A 14,131-nucleotide genomic window follows, 5' to 3' on the forward strand; every position below is an offset into this window, starting at 1 on the left:
GTGGCAGAAGTTTCAAGTCGCAAGATGGCTGATGAAGCAGCATATGGAAATAGTTTTTTTGGTTTTGTTTTCCTAGTCTCTGAAGAATAAGAGAGAGAAAGCAGATATAGAGCTCATACATAAGATCACAGAGAGAGAAGCGGATAAACCTCTGGACATTCCTGAAGAGTACGCTCCAATAACAACTCTTCCCTTCAGGATCTAAGAAGAACAAGACAAAAACAAGCAAGAAAGCCTCCCTGAATGGGCAGACAGAATATCCTGATATGGTAAGATGCTTTAATTCATAGTCTGCTGACCAAAACACAATGTAAGCATAATATTTTTAGGATAATAACGCAAATCAAAAACCTATCAGGAGTTAAGGACAGCAGGACGCTCTGAATGGTTGCAATGAAAATGGACCTGGCATCTACAATGTCACAGTGACGTCAAACTGATGCACAGTTCAGATTTCTCATTAAGTTTCTTATCCTCCCTAACCTAATATCTGAACCTAACAAGGACTCCAACCTTACTCCTCCAGATCTATTTAAGATCTTCTCTTTTACTTCATGGGCTCTCCTCACTTTAAGGAAAAAAAAAAGGGAGAATAATTTTTGGGTGAATTAACTGAGAAGAAAATCTATCTAATGAATGGTAGGTACATCTGGATCAGATGTAGAAAGGCTCTCCATCTCCTCAAAAGCAATAATAACAAATAAGCATACATGTATGCCCTCTCATATCCTACAAAAAAATTCCCAGCATCATTATAAGAATAGGTTAAAGCCTAAAAAACGTAACGTATATGAAAAATGAAAACTCTTATTTTAGCTAAAGACAGTAAAAAGCAAAGTGTCTACCTCTGCTCATTTACAAATCTGCCTGTAAAATTGAATAAAAAAGAATGTAAATGCAGAAACAATAGCCAGCTAAAAACAATATTCCTATACACAATGTATTGTGGGTCTGCAGTCAGTAGTTAGAGATTGTTTTACACGAATGAATGCATTAATGCAGCATGACACATAGGCAATCAGGCAGTGGCTTTTGATAGAGGCAAATGAAGACCAGCTGGATTGTTTTAAGAAGCGCCCTCAGCTCTTCTGCATTACTGAGATGGTTATCCATTCGTACTCTTCTAATTTCTTGGCCCATCATTTTTAAAGGAACTATAAAATGTATTAATTTGAAAAGAATATTTTATGACAGCTAAGCAAAAATCCAGTTCTTTTTTCACTGTGTTTTAGGGAAAACCCATCCATTGTTGTCCAGCATTTATATCTGGTCCATAAAGCCCAAAAAGCCTGAGCTTTGGTACAATTTCAAGGCTGCATTTAACTCTGCTGCTGATTCACCTTTTTCTACACCACTTTTTCTTCCATGCCCGTTGCCATTCTATGTGCTTGGACACGGCAGTCTGAACAGCCAGTCTCTTTCATCATGAATATTTCACTGAGAGAAATTAATCTATATACTATCACCCTTCCTTTTTCCTTGCATTACTTAAATAAATGGCTCTTTTTAACGAGATGTAATGATCTGAGATGGCTCCATAATTTTCTGCCTTTCCTTTGTGTTTTTGATAACAGAGGTAGAGTAGTACGAAGCAAGCTAGACTGTGTGCAGATTCTGGCTAAAGCAAAAGAAAAAAAGAAAAGTGAAACCAAGGGTTTTTAAAACTGAATTCAGTACTTTGTTTCTTTACAGACGGCTATGTTTCCAAGCTTTTTGTTCTTCTGTCTCTGAGACCATTAGCCTATTCTCCTGCTGAGCTGATCCACATCTCTGAATTCAGCTCTGCTTGGCTTCTTTCAGCTAATCTAAGTTTATTCCCCTCAGCTTCCAGGCTTACATCAGCAACTGAGTGTTGGGTATCTCAAATAAACAATATGTATACAATGCACTGTAGTGTCAGATGGTTCAGCCTGGAGTCCACCGTCCAGTCCAAAGTTGTGGTTTTCATTTTACACTCTGAAACCAAACATTACAATTAGGGCTGAAACAATTAATCAGATTAATCAATTATTGAAATAATCAACTAATTTAGTAATCAATAAATAGTTAACTGGAGTATAGACACTCTAAACCATGCCTTTAGCTGACAGATCTACCCAATTAAAGCAGTAATTCCATCAACATTGTAAAAAAAATACATACAAATTTTGCATTTAAGATGAAAAAAAAAAAAACATTTTGTCTGTCAATATGCCGTCCAGAACTCCTCAAGTGGTTAGGGTTTTCACCTGCTTTAAATTCTTTAAAAAAAATCTTCTTCATAACCTTTGGTTATCTGATTGGTAATAGATTATAGAAAAAATAAACGACAGATTATTTGATTTGCTAAATAATCATTAGTTGCAGCACATATTACTATTATTACATTTCTCAGTCTCCATAGTGTTATATAATGTTTTTGATCTATGAGGGGTAAATGTAAGGAAATTTATCAAATTGCTGGATGTTGCAGTAAAACCAGGCTTTATGAAAATTGAAGGTGTAAAAACACCGAACCCAGAAAAAGTGCCATAAAAAACAAAAACAATTTAAAGACTATTTCAGAATTATTTTCAGAGTTATGAAATCTTTTAAAGATTTCCAGTGTGAGGTTTTAAAGAAGATTTTGTAAACTTTCTATATCCCTGAAACATTTTTACTCCAGAGTACAAATGTAAAACAAACAAAAATAAATCACTGAGAAGCCCTTTTTAATGCTTGGAAATTCATTGGACATTAAAGTAAACAATAAACTTCTTTTTTTTATGTTTCTAAAGATGAGAAAGACCAAACCAACCCCCCTCCCCCACCCGTTATCATTTCCTCCAAAGACAAGCAACCTTAACACAGTCTTAATACTAATTAGAGTCCATGCGAGCTCTGAACACCAATTGCATTCAATTGCCGCCCCCCGTTTCCACTCAGGGGAATGTGATGCTGTTGCTAATACATACTAACGAATCAAGGTCAGGCCTATATAGAAACTCACACATGTAAACGCAGACAGAATACCCAGAGGCAGAGGAGAGCAATGAGCGGACACAGAGGAAGGAAGTACTCATTGAACATTAAACTGGAAGCTGCAGCAACACACTACTAAGATGAAACGTTGTGGTAAAAATGAGCCAAGAGGATTAAAAAAAAGGAAAAACATGTATTTATTCTATAAAAATAAAAAACAATCCACTGGACTTGGTTTCTAAGTTTGAAGACATTTTTTTTCCCATCCAGGAAGCTTTTTCAATTCAAAATGTCAGGAATATAATTGAGTTTGAGGTTTTATACTGTATAAAACCTTTATACAATATAAAACCTGTATTAAAAAAAAAAAAAACGGAAGGACAGAGGTGTGTGTGTGTGTAATTTTAGGAGTTTCATTTCAGGAAAAACCTTTCTTTTCTTTTTATCCTCACTGCCGTAACGGTCCTACATGTTGTAGTGTATGTATGTTTGTATGTAATCAGCTGATAAAAATATCAAAGCTAAATGTGCCTGTGTTTATATGCTTCATATCAAAGCATGTTTTACATCTCAGATAAACTGGGTGTTTTCTGACATACGCACAAACAGAAGTTTGACTCTAATTGGCTGGGTGTGAATTTTCTCTGGAAGGGTTTGAAGTGAGAAGGAAGGGGCCGAGCTGAGCAGTTTTAGGACAGGATGTTCACAGACGGTGAGGGCGGGCTGCTTCATAGAGGATGACAGCAATTACCACAGCTAAAAGCCCAAAGAAATTACAACCCAGACTGACATGTAAACACAAATATTTAACAAATAAACCTCCAACTTCCACCTGGACTCTACAGACAACCTGAGAAACCTCACTTTGTAATACAGCTAAAATAAAATGTAGATATCAACTCAGAAAATTTTTAATGATTGTAAAAGATATAATTGGTCCTTTATATAAAATAAGAAATCGGCAAAGTAAAAAACTCTGATTCTTGGTCCTTGAACTTTGATACCAAGCCAGGTGGGAAAAGCTGACTGCAATGAACATATTATATCTCCATCTTTTATTTGAATCTCTTTATTTTTTCTCTCTTTCACTAATGTCCATTTATGCATGAGGTTGTAATTTTGCTCCTTTTTTAAAAAATAATCCCATTTCATGGTTCCTTCCACGGTGGAGGGACTATGTTTCTCGGCTGGCCTGGGAGTGCCTTGGGATTCCCCCAGAGGAGCTGGCCAAAGTGGTTGGGGAGAGGGATGTCTGGGCCTCCCTACTGAAGCTGCTACCCCCGCAACCCGACCCCGGATAAGCGGAAGAAGATGGATGGTTCCTTCATGTCATCTGAATTGAGTTGGGTATAAAATGCTGTTTGTTCTTTTTAGTGTAAGAAGGTGTTTGTGTGCACAAGCTGGAGTTCAATAAAGCCACTAAAACATCAGTTTTGCAACATTTTAGAATTTCAGGCTTCAAACATAAGGGCACAACATGTATTTCTTTGTGAGGACTCAACAAGTGGCACACTAGGGGTGTAAATAATAATCGTTTTGCATTGATGCATCGATCCAACAGCCGACGATCCGATGCATCGATACGTCCGCAAGAGTATCGATTCATGTTTTTTTTTTCCTCCGCTCTATTTTTATCCATTTGCTCCTGGACATAATACTCCCTCCCGTGCTGCGGTGGCGCTAAACCTATTTTGCCCTCCTACCTCGCTTCCTGGTTATACTCTTACAGCAATGTTTTGCAGTAAGCTTGACACAGACATCTGCAATTTATGCTCAATATTGAAGCGTGGTCTGTGCTACATACTGTCGGTCTAGATACGGCCGAGGCGGTGAGGAAATGGAGGCGAGTAGTCTGACGACAGAGCAACATCAGGGCCAAAAAGAGCGGAGATCCAGGTGGAAAAAGGGTCCCAGCATTCTCACGCACCTCGCTCTTCTAGCAGGTCAAACTTCACGAGTTGTTTTCCGCAACTTCGGACATAAAAACAAACCAAGCCAGCCTCCTGTCAGCAGCACCGTTTGCGATCAGCTACAATTTGGGAGAGGTGCAGCGGAGCATCAGTGGAGGGGGCGGGGACGTCTGGAGCCAAGGTATGAATTGCACTCATTGCACTGATTTTGTGCAGTATTTTTTGATGCAAGGCCTTTCAGAATCTATATCACAGGGGCATTATTATTTTTCAGTGAATGAGGTTTTAATAGGAATAGGTGGAGTACAACTTTTCTACTTCTGTTATTTGCTGCATAAAATGTATAACGATATTACAGCTTTCATTGATTTATTTCAAATTTGAAACATTGATACTGAATCGAATCGCCATGGTGGATGTGAAGCACACCAGGGTGGTCCGAGATTCTGTTTTGGAGAAGTTTAAAGGCGGATCTGGATAGAAAAAAAAAGATTTTCTGAGCTTATAACATCCTAATGATCACTGTGCAAGCAATAATATTGAAATGGAAGGAGTATCTGACCAATGCAAATGTACAAATACTCCGCCATCCATCTAATCTTTCAGCTCAAACAAGGTGGAGACATAACAGAGGTGCAGCCAAGAGGCCCATGATCACTCCGGCTAAACTGCAGAGATCTACAGCCGAGGTGGGAGACTCTAGCCTTTATGGAAAAAAGCCATTTCTTAAACATATCCATAAAAAGTCTTGTTTAAAGTTTGTCACAAGCCGCCTGGGAGACACAGCAGTTATGTGGAAAAAAGGTGCTCTGGTCAGATGACACCAAAATCAAACTTTTAAGCAACAATGCAAAACATTATGTTTGGCATTAAAGTTGCTCTTGAACATTTTTAGTCATCCAGGTCATACTCATTTCAAAAACGTTAAAAAACAATCCACTGGACTTTGTCTCCAAGGTAGAAGACATTTGGCTTCCCATCAGGGAAGCTTTTTTTTTCAATTCAAAATGTCAGAAATAGCGTTGAGTTCAAAGCTTTATAGGGTGGTCCAAAAACAAAGCCATGTTTTAAAAGATTCAAATTAAACTAGACGAATGAGTCCGCCCCTTGGAATGGACAGCCGTCCATTCCAAACACCCTCTCCACATACGCCTGGCACAACACAAAAGAGCAACCTCCTCCAGACAAGACTTGGCAGTACATCTACACCTTATAGACAAAGGACATTCTTTTGAGGACCAGAATGCTCCCGTTTTGGAGAGAAGGCAGGTGTTTTGAGAGGGGAGTGAAGGAAGCATCTATGTTGAGAAAGGAAAAACACTCTTAAAAAGATGGGGTTGAATTAAATTTCAGCTTCAAAAAACCTGAAATGCAGCGATACAGTAAATTTCTTCCCGCTATCATTGCAACCCCGACACCCATGCAGGGGAGCACAGCCCCTTGCCTGTTCAGCTAACTTTCAGAGACAGGTATCATGTACTGCAGGCTAACAAAGAACCCAACGACTGCCCATTCCCAAGGGGCGCACCCGTTCATGGGGTTCAATTCACATGTTTTCTAAGCCAAAACAAGAATTTGTTCTTGGTTCACTCTATAAAGCCTCGAAATCAACGCTATTTCTGACATTTAGAATTGAAAAACCTTCCTGGATGGGAAGCGAAACGTCTTCAAAGTTGGAAACAAAGTCCAGTGGATTGTTTATAAAAATTTTTGGGCGTAAAAACATCACCCTGAACACACCATCCCCTCTGTCAAACATGGTCGTGGCAGCAGCATGGCGTGGGCCTGCTTTTCTTCAGCAGGGACAGGGAAGATGGTTAAAATTGATGGATGGAGCCAAATACAGGACCAACTTGGAAGAAAACCTGTTGGAGTCTGCAGAAGACCTGAGACTAGGGCGGAGATTTATCTTCCTACAAGACAATGATCCAAAACATAAAGACAAATCTATATAAAAAGGAATGGTTCACAAATAAACATATCCAGGTGTTGGAATGGCCACGTTAAAGTCCAGACCTTAATTCAATCGAGAATCTGTGGAAATAACTGAAACCTGCTGTTCACAAACACTCCCCATCAAACTTGATTGAGCTCCAGCTGTTTTCAAGGAAAAATCGGCAAAAATGTCACTCTCTCGATGTGCAATGTTAAAATTTTATATCTTTATGTTTTAAATCTGAAATGTGGCAAAAAGGTCATATATACATATAGAAAAACTCCAAACAAATTATTAACTTAAGGGGGCTGAATAATTTGCACAACCTATTTTTCTTGTTTTGTTATTTGTTAAAGCTTAAAATATCCAATAAATTTCGTCGCATTTCATGATTGGTCCCATTTGTTGTTGATTCTACTCAAAGTTAAAATTTTAGATCTTTATGTCTGAAATCTGAAATGTGGCAAAAAGGTCATATATACATATATATACATATGAATATACACACATGTAAACACACAAACTAGTCTCACTATCTTTGTGGGGCCTTTCCATTGACTCCATTAATTTCTACAGCCTATCCTTTACCCTTACCTAACTCTAACTATTACAGATTAATTCCTAACTTCATTGTAAACTCAATTCCCACCTTAGTTCTAAACATTGTAGGTCCCCACAATGTTCTTTTCTTTTTTTTCCCAGAAATTTTGCCCGACGACACGTACACACACATGCCACAGTCAAGTTTTCAAAGTCAAATTTTCTTCCCAAAATCTGAAAAAAAAAAAAAAAAGTCATGGTAATTTATCAGTTTAGCATTTTTAACCATATTTTTGAGCCAAGAAGCTACATCGTTTTGTCACATGGGGTTTCTTCTAACCCAGGGATGCTTCTAATTTATACTTATCTGATAAAAGTAATGAACATGTGCAGACTTATCTCTTTTTATAATTAGAGAAGCAATATATATGATTAAGATCAGACCTATACCAAACGAGCAAAGCACTAATTGCATAAATAGGATGACTGAAATATACAAAACATATTTGATTGGTTAATTTCCAAGTGAAATATGAGGCAGGGAGTTCTGTTAAAAATGCATATACCATTATACTAATTAACAAATGCATAGATTTGACAAATATCTTATTCCACATTTTGATTTGTCCCTCATATAATATATAAGCATGGAGAGGAAAAATAAATAGACGCTATTTGTTAAAAAAGGACATATAATTCACAAAAAGAAAATGTATCCGAGAGTGAAGTTAAAGTAACAAAAACGTATGAAAGAACAGCTAGTTAAGGCTTCCATGTGCCCTCTGTTCCCACAAATCTATCAATCACAACAGTTGCTTTCAAACTCCACTGCAAACAAGGTTTAAACTTGGAACACCTTGAACTGGAACTGTCTGGTGTAAATACCTAAATGTCTCTAAAAACTGAAGTTTGTCCTTTGACAGAGGTCCTTCCTGAGAGAACAAGTAACAATTGTCCTGTAACCGACTCAAACAGTCTCCTCAGGACATGTCAGCCTCAGTTTAACAAAAGGCAGAGGTTGGAAGAGAAGGAACACACACCAAACATGTCCCCACATTTCTGCACCTCTTTTTAGACAACTTTGCAACTACAATAGTAGAGATATGTAGAATATAATCAAAGAATGAGATGTGTGAAACAAGCTACAGCATCTCCCACCAAACAAAATTCCTAATCTCAGAGATGCTTATTTAGGCAGCTGGGCTGAATCCATCTTTCTGACAGAATCATTTCCAAAAGCCAAGCCCCCAACGGGCTCCTGGATGCGCTTCAGAGCTGTACCGCCTGGGAGGGCGTGTGTCAGTGTGTGCGAATACAGCATTTAAAATGTGGCACAAACAAGTTTCAACTTTACTCTTTCTTCATACAGATTATAAACAGAATTTATTGTTTTATTAATGCTCAGCTTGGCTTTCATCAAGTCTAGAGCTGTCACAACATCTTTGATTTGGACACGGTGAAATACACACCAATCACTTGTTATATTAAGACATATCCATCTAGGCCTCCAAATTCTGATAAACTACTCCTCCAGGCTGTGAAACTTTATGCTTGTGTGGGGTATTGACAGACAACAGCTAGCTGATTTAAAGGTCAACACCCCTGCATCCAATGAAATGAATGAACTCCAGATTATGGTTATAACCATAGCCTTGAGTTATAGGAACAGCCAGAAGGCACGTCACGCTAAACTGCTTTAAAGGATATGCCCTCATACATAAACATACTTCTAATTAAATTCTCATGACATGTCTCTACTGACACTACCTGTTCATCTACAACCCGTTCAGTTTGTGAGTCATTGTAAATGCACGTCTCGCAACTCTGACATTGCCATGACCTATTGAAGTCTAAAATTTGCTTTTTATGTGCAGCTTGTAGTCATTGTAGCTGTTTTGAATTAATATTGCAATAAGTGACACATCGAGCCATTCTTGTTTGACATTTTTTAAAGTTTTTTGAGTACGCCTCTTTAAAAAAAAAGAAATGCTAACCTCTTTCATCTCTATTGAGGGGTGATAGATTTATCTATATCACTACATGCTTTTTAAAATATTGTCCTAAAAGCTTAAAAGTTCACGGCTAGAGTGGCCACATTTCATTGTATTCTAACAAAAGGACCTTTTAGTTTTCTCAGGCAGACAGCACACAAAAGCCTTTCTACAAGATTGCTTTAGTTTTATTCTGAGTTTTTATGGACAGTACTGTTTGAATACGGGTTTCTTTGTGCTAAAGTGGGTTTTTAACTAATTCTACCCCCATTAATTTCACTCAAGTAAAGTAAAGGGCAGAGAAAAAGTATATCTTGCTTTTTTATTTATAGATTTACCTTGTACTTTTACTTTTCCCACTAGTGTGAATAATTATCTGAGTTTTACTTAAGCCCTCTTATTATTAGTGACTTTCACTTTTTACCAAAGTAGTTTTCTGTTAAGGTATTTTTACTTTTAATTAGTGATTTGTTTTGAGAACTTAATACACCTCTGTTTTATACACATGGCATCTGATAAAGTCTTTGCAGTCTGGTCTCTGGCAAAATCTTTCTTACTCTGATAAAATCCATTAAAACTTGTAGAAATCCTTGTGGAAAAAGTAATTCAATGAAGAAAAGGAAAGTACAAGAAAAGAAAGATAAAGCATTGTGGAATCCAAATGGCAGAGAAAAATCTAATGCTATAATTTGCCACAAGAGCCAATATGTTCCAGTGGATAACGAGTATTAAGATTCTTATCTGCTACAGATCCTCATGCCATAGTTGGGTGAAAGGCTCGCTCAAATGTCACATGCAATAGTGTTTACCATAGAAAAGGGTGCCTGTAATGAGAAGTAACTATTGTTCCTCTCAGAGCATGGTTTTGAGTATTTAAATACATTACTGACATTAGGCATGTGGATACTAGTAATTGCTTGCTAAGCTATTTATGAGTCACAGTGGCCAATTTTAAGCAATGAAATGGATTAACTATAGATGGTGGTATAATGCTAGTGCTGCTATATTGTGCAATACTTGTATTTTATACTCACGACTCTAATCAATTTAGCAAGAGCACATTTGGGTAGTTCTTCCAAATTGAATAACAACTCCCCCCAAGTAAATGAAAAAAATTAAAATGGTGATGTTAATGTTTTTTTCCATTGCTACATACACAGCTGCCTAATTGAGGCCCTTTTACATCTAGAGCTGAAGATAAAATGAACAAGAGAAATTTCATCTCTCACAGGTAGATACACTTCTTTGACTGAATCCAGTTAAGAGTAAATAAGCTGCATTAGTCCAAGTTTTTTTTAGGGGATTTTCATGACTAGTGAATCAAACATAAAGCTGGTTATTATTCAATCATATCTGCAGCATGATTTTACCTGGAAAACAGCAACAGGTAAAGAATTTATTGTTTCAATACAATCATACAACCTAATATTTTTGCAGTGCTGACCAAAGACTTTTCAATTTACAAATCTTTAATTTTTTGTGTAATATTGTGGGTTTTTGGTGTCTTGTGTTTGTTAAACCATAATATTACCTGCCTTTTATGTGTCACGTGTTCATCTAATTGTGACAGTTGTTTTGTCAGGACAAAAAGTTAACATCTTCATTATGAACGTAACAAAAATTTGGTAATGGAATGGGAGAATTGCTCTTGGTCTAAGAACACTGACAATTATCTGGATGTGGTTGGAGTCAGTGAAGTCACCTCATATACAAACGTGTACAATGTAATGATGTGAGATGTGATGATGTGGCAGGGTGCAACACTGGAAATGTATAAAATGCTTCTTTAGCCGTTATTTGTGGCTGCTGCTGACTGTTTTGACCAGAAAGTACCTTACTATCTGTACAATTTCTCTGGTCTGAGTAAGATTACCATTCTGTTATGTTTTGTAGTCATTTAATACATAAACTTAATAAAATGTTATTTAAAGTACGGCTGAAACAATTAATCAGATTCATCATGATTGAAGTAGTTTAGTAATAGAATAATCGTTAAATGCAGTATAGAGAAACATGCCTTTAGCCGACAGAGCAACCCACTCAGAGCTGCAATTTTACCAAAATTGTAAAATAAAACTATATTTAACTATATTACATTTAATATGCTCCATTCAGAACTCCTCAAGTGGAAAAAATTTAGTTTCACCAGGCTTAATTCTCTAAAAAAATTCTTCTTTAAGGACCCTTTTACTATCCCATTATTAATCGAAAAAATAATTGACAGGTTACTCGGTTTTCAACATAATCGTTTGTTGCAGCCCTAATTTAAAGTGTTTATTCCGAGCGATTTCTTCTCAGGAAAGAATCGGGAGAGAAAGCTTAAAGATGTAAACACAAACCTTTCCTTTACAAGTTCAATCTCCCTAATCACCAGGATGTTTCTGCATCAGTGCTTTAGAAATACTCTGAGAGGTCTGCAAAAGGGATCATTAAAGAGCTGCTACCCCTCGCTTTCTCCAAAATGTCAAAGGAAGCTTTGAAAAAACTCCTTTTTAGAAGAATTATTTTTGGAAAAAATGTATAATTGAAAAATCATTGTCAGAAACAGCCTATGAAAACTCTGCCTTCAATGTAAACATTCAGGAAATCTTACCTGTAAATTGGATCCTGCATCACAATCATCTTGCTTTCATCCCAGGTCCACTCGTTCTTCTGTAAACAAATACCAAGCTTCATTTAGATCCTATTCTAAATGTGACACACATACAAAGCTTCATGCAAAATTTACTAGACAACAATATAAAGCAGTAGTTTGATGTTTGAATTTCTGTGTGCATTTTTATTTTTTTCTTTACACTGACTGATTCCTGATTATTAATCTCTATTCCCAGGGTGTCAATTTAGGAAAATAGCTGTGTCTAAGTGTTTCCTGCTTAGCATTTCTCTATTCTGAAAACATTTCCAGATTTTCCTTTAATTTCACAAGCTCACGATGCTTTGCAATGACATTAACTCCTGACAAAATAAACTGAACCTGGTAGTTTGTGAAGATCCAAAATTAAAAAAAAGAAATCAGTAGAATTGAATCTTTCAAGGGACAAAAGCAAAGGAAGGCCCTTAATTACATGAAGCTGTGTAAATAACACATTTTAAAGAAGAGGCTATGTAAGCTCTCCTTTTATTAGTTTTTATTTGTCCAATTGATTAAAGCCATCTTTCAATTTAAGGTCACAATCAAAATGTCAACGCACAGAGACACAGGAATTATTCATATTGATTCCTGTCTCTAGAGAGGGCTTTGTTGACTTGAGTCATTGAATGGCTCCCATCTTGGCCCATCAGTGCTCCCGCCATCCTCAGACATGTAAATAGCTGGTTGGAAATTTGACATTTCAGATTTTATGAGACCAGAGAGCACATGAGGCTAAATCCTCCATCTTTTCCATTTCAATAGTTACCGGTAAATTTTTCCAATCAGATTTTGCTTTTTCATAACAGTGGAGTCATGCTAAAAATATTTATTTGGAATTAAAAAGAGAAAAGGTGAAAATAGAACTTATATTTCTGCATATTAAAATGATTTCATGTAAGAAGTGTTTTTAAATGATATTTGCAAGCACTGTAAACTAAGTGTGCAAGCTGAAAGCAACTGTGACTCTGCTAGTGACGACACCACCCGTTTCCTTTGACTCTTTTGTCATCTCTGAACTCCCTTCTCCCTTTCATTTCCGCTCTTTCATTGGTTTCGATCACCAAAGAGCTGTTTGTCCTCCACAACTTTCTGTCCTTTCTCACCTCTGCTTGCCATCTAATTAAGGAAAAGATCGATCCTTCAGTCTATAATAAGCTAGAATGCAGGACATGCTGCTGAAAGTATAATGGTTTGAGACCAGTAGGAACTGTAAAATAAATGGTATTTCACAGACAAATCTTGCGATCTTTAGTTAGTTTACTGAATTTTCTTCTAAATCCTCCTGTTTGAAAATGTTTAATATTTATTTATTTGTAAATCCCTTGTTCTTCTTCATGTAATTACATCTGTTTTGTCATACTGCAAACATCGGTTAACAGTATGAGAAACAAATGTTTATTATGCTGCAAAGATAAACATGAGAAACAATTCCTAAATAGTGGGTAAAGTTATTATTCATAAATTATGTTACATTTATAGTCACATTTTAATTAAAGGTGAAAAAGAAAAAAATAATTGCTTCATTTCAACAGGGTTTATACAGGAATTAGAGTAAATCTAATTTAATGATTTTTAATGCCCTTTTAATGCTCTTAGAAATTATTTTAATGCAAAGTACCCATGAATCTCATATAATGGCAAAATCTTTTGTCATCTTTACCGTCGACAGGATGCAGCCTTGTCCCAAATCCCTCGTTTTCCACCCACTTTTGTTGAAATTAGCATTTTCCGATTCTCTAGCTTTTTCTCCGCCTCAAGCTTCTTTTCCGAACATACGGCTTTATGATCAACTGAAAGTAGTTCCGCGCAAATAAATCACAATTTATTACATCTGGCGAAACTGTTTTTATAAACGTATATGAAAAAAATACATTTTAAATGTCTCGATAATCACATTTAATGAATTTTAATGCCAATTTAGGCCTAAATTTGAAAAATAATAATTTAAGGACTTTTTATGATTTTTAATGACTTGCGGAAACCCTGTTCAAATAACCTGAGTTCTTTTCATTCGTGTCAATTGCATTCTTATCATATTGTACATTTCAGATTAGATTTACAGTGCAGGTGTTTGTAAAAACATGAACATAAGAAACCTGATTGTGTTCATGTTTGAAAATCTGGTGAATCCAGAATAAATACACACATCATACTATAACCTGTAGGCTGCACAACAAAAAAA

At 36.4% G+C, this 14,131-nt stretch overlaps 1 protein-coding gene across 2 annotated transcripts in view; it reads right to left on the reverse strand.

Moving 5' to 3' along the window:
* Positions 1 to 14,131, reverse strand: part of LOC107083026 (carboxyl-terminal PDZ ligand of neuronal nitric oxide synthase protein-like) — a 184,185-nt gene that overhangs the window by 107,611 nt on the left and 62,443 nt on the right. For both annotated transcript variants that reach the window (XM_015371959.1, XM_015371960.1), the window contains exon 4: positions 11,911 to 11,969. In XM_015371959.1, coding sequence (XP_015227445.1) covers positions 11,911 to 11,969 — 59 coding nt within the window. The remainder of the gene's footprint in view (positions 1 to 11,910; positions 11,970 to 14,131) is intronic.

The sequence above is a fragment of the Cyprinodon variegatus genome, unplaced genomic scaffold (assembly GCF_000732505.1).
Source record: "Cyprinodon variegatus isolate N-32 unplaced genomic scaffold, C_variegatus-1.0 Scaffold67, whole genome shotgun sequence".
NCBI lineage: Eukaryota > Metazoa > Chordata > Actinopteri > Cyprinodontiformes > Cyprinodontidae > Cyprinodon > Cyprinodon variegatus.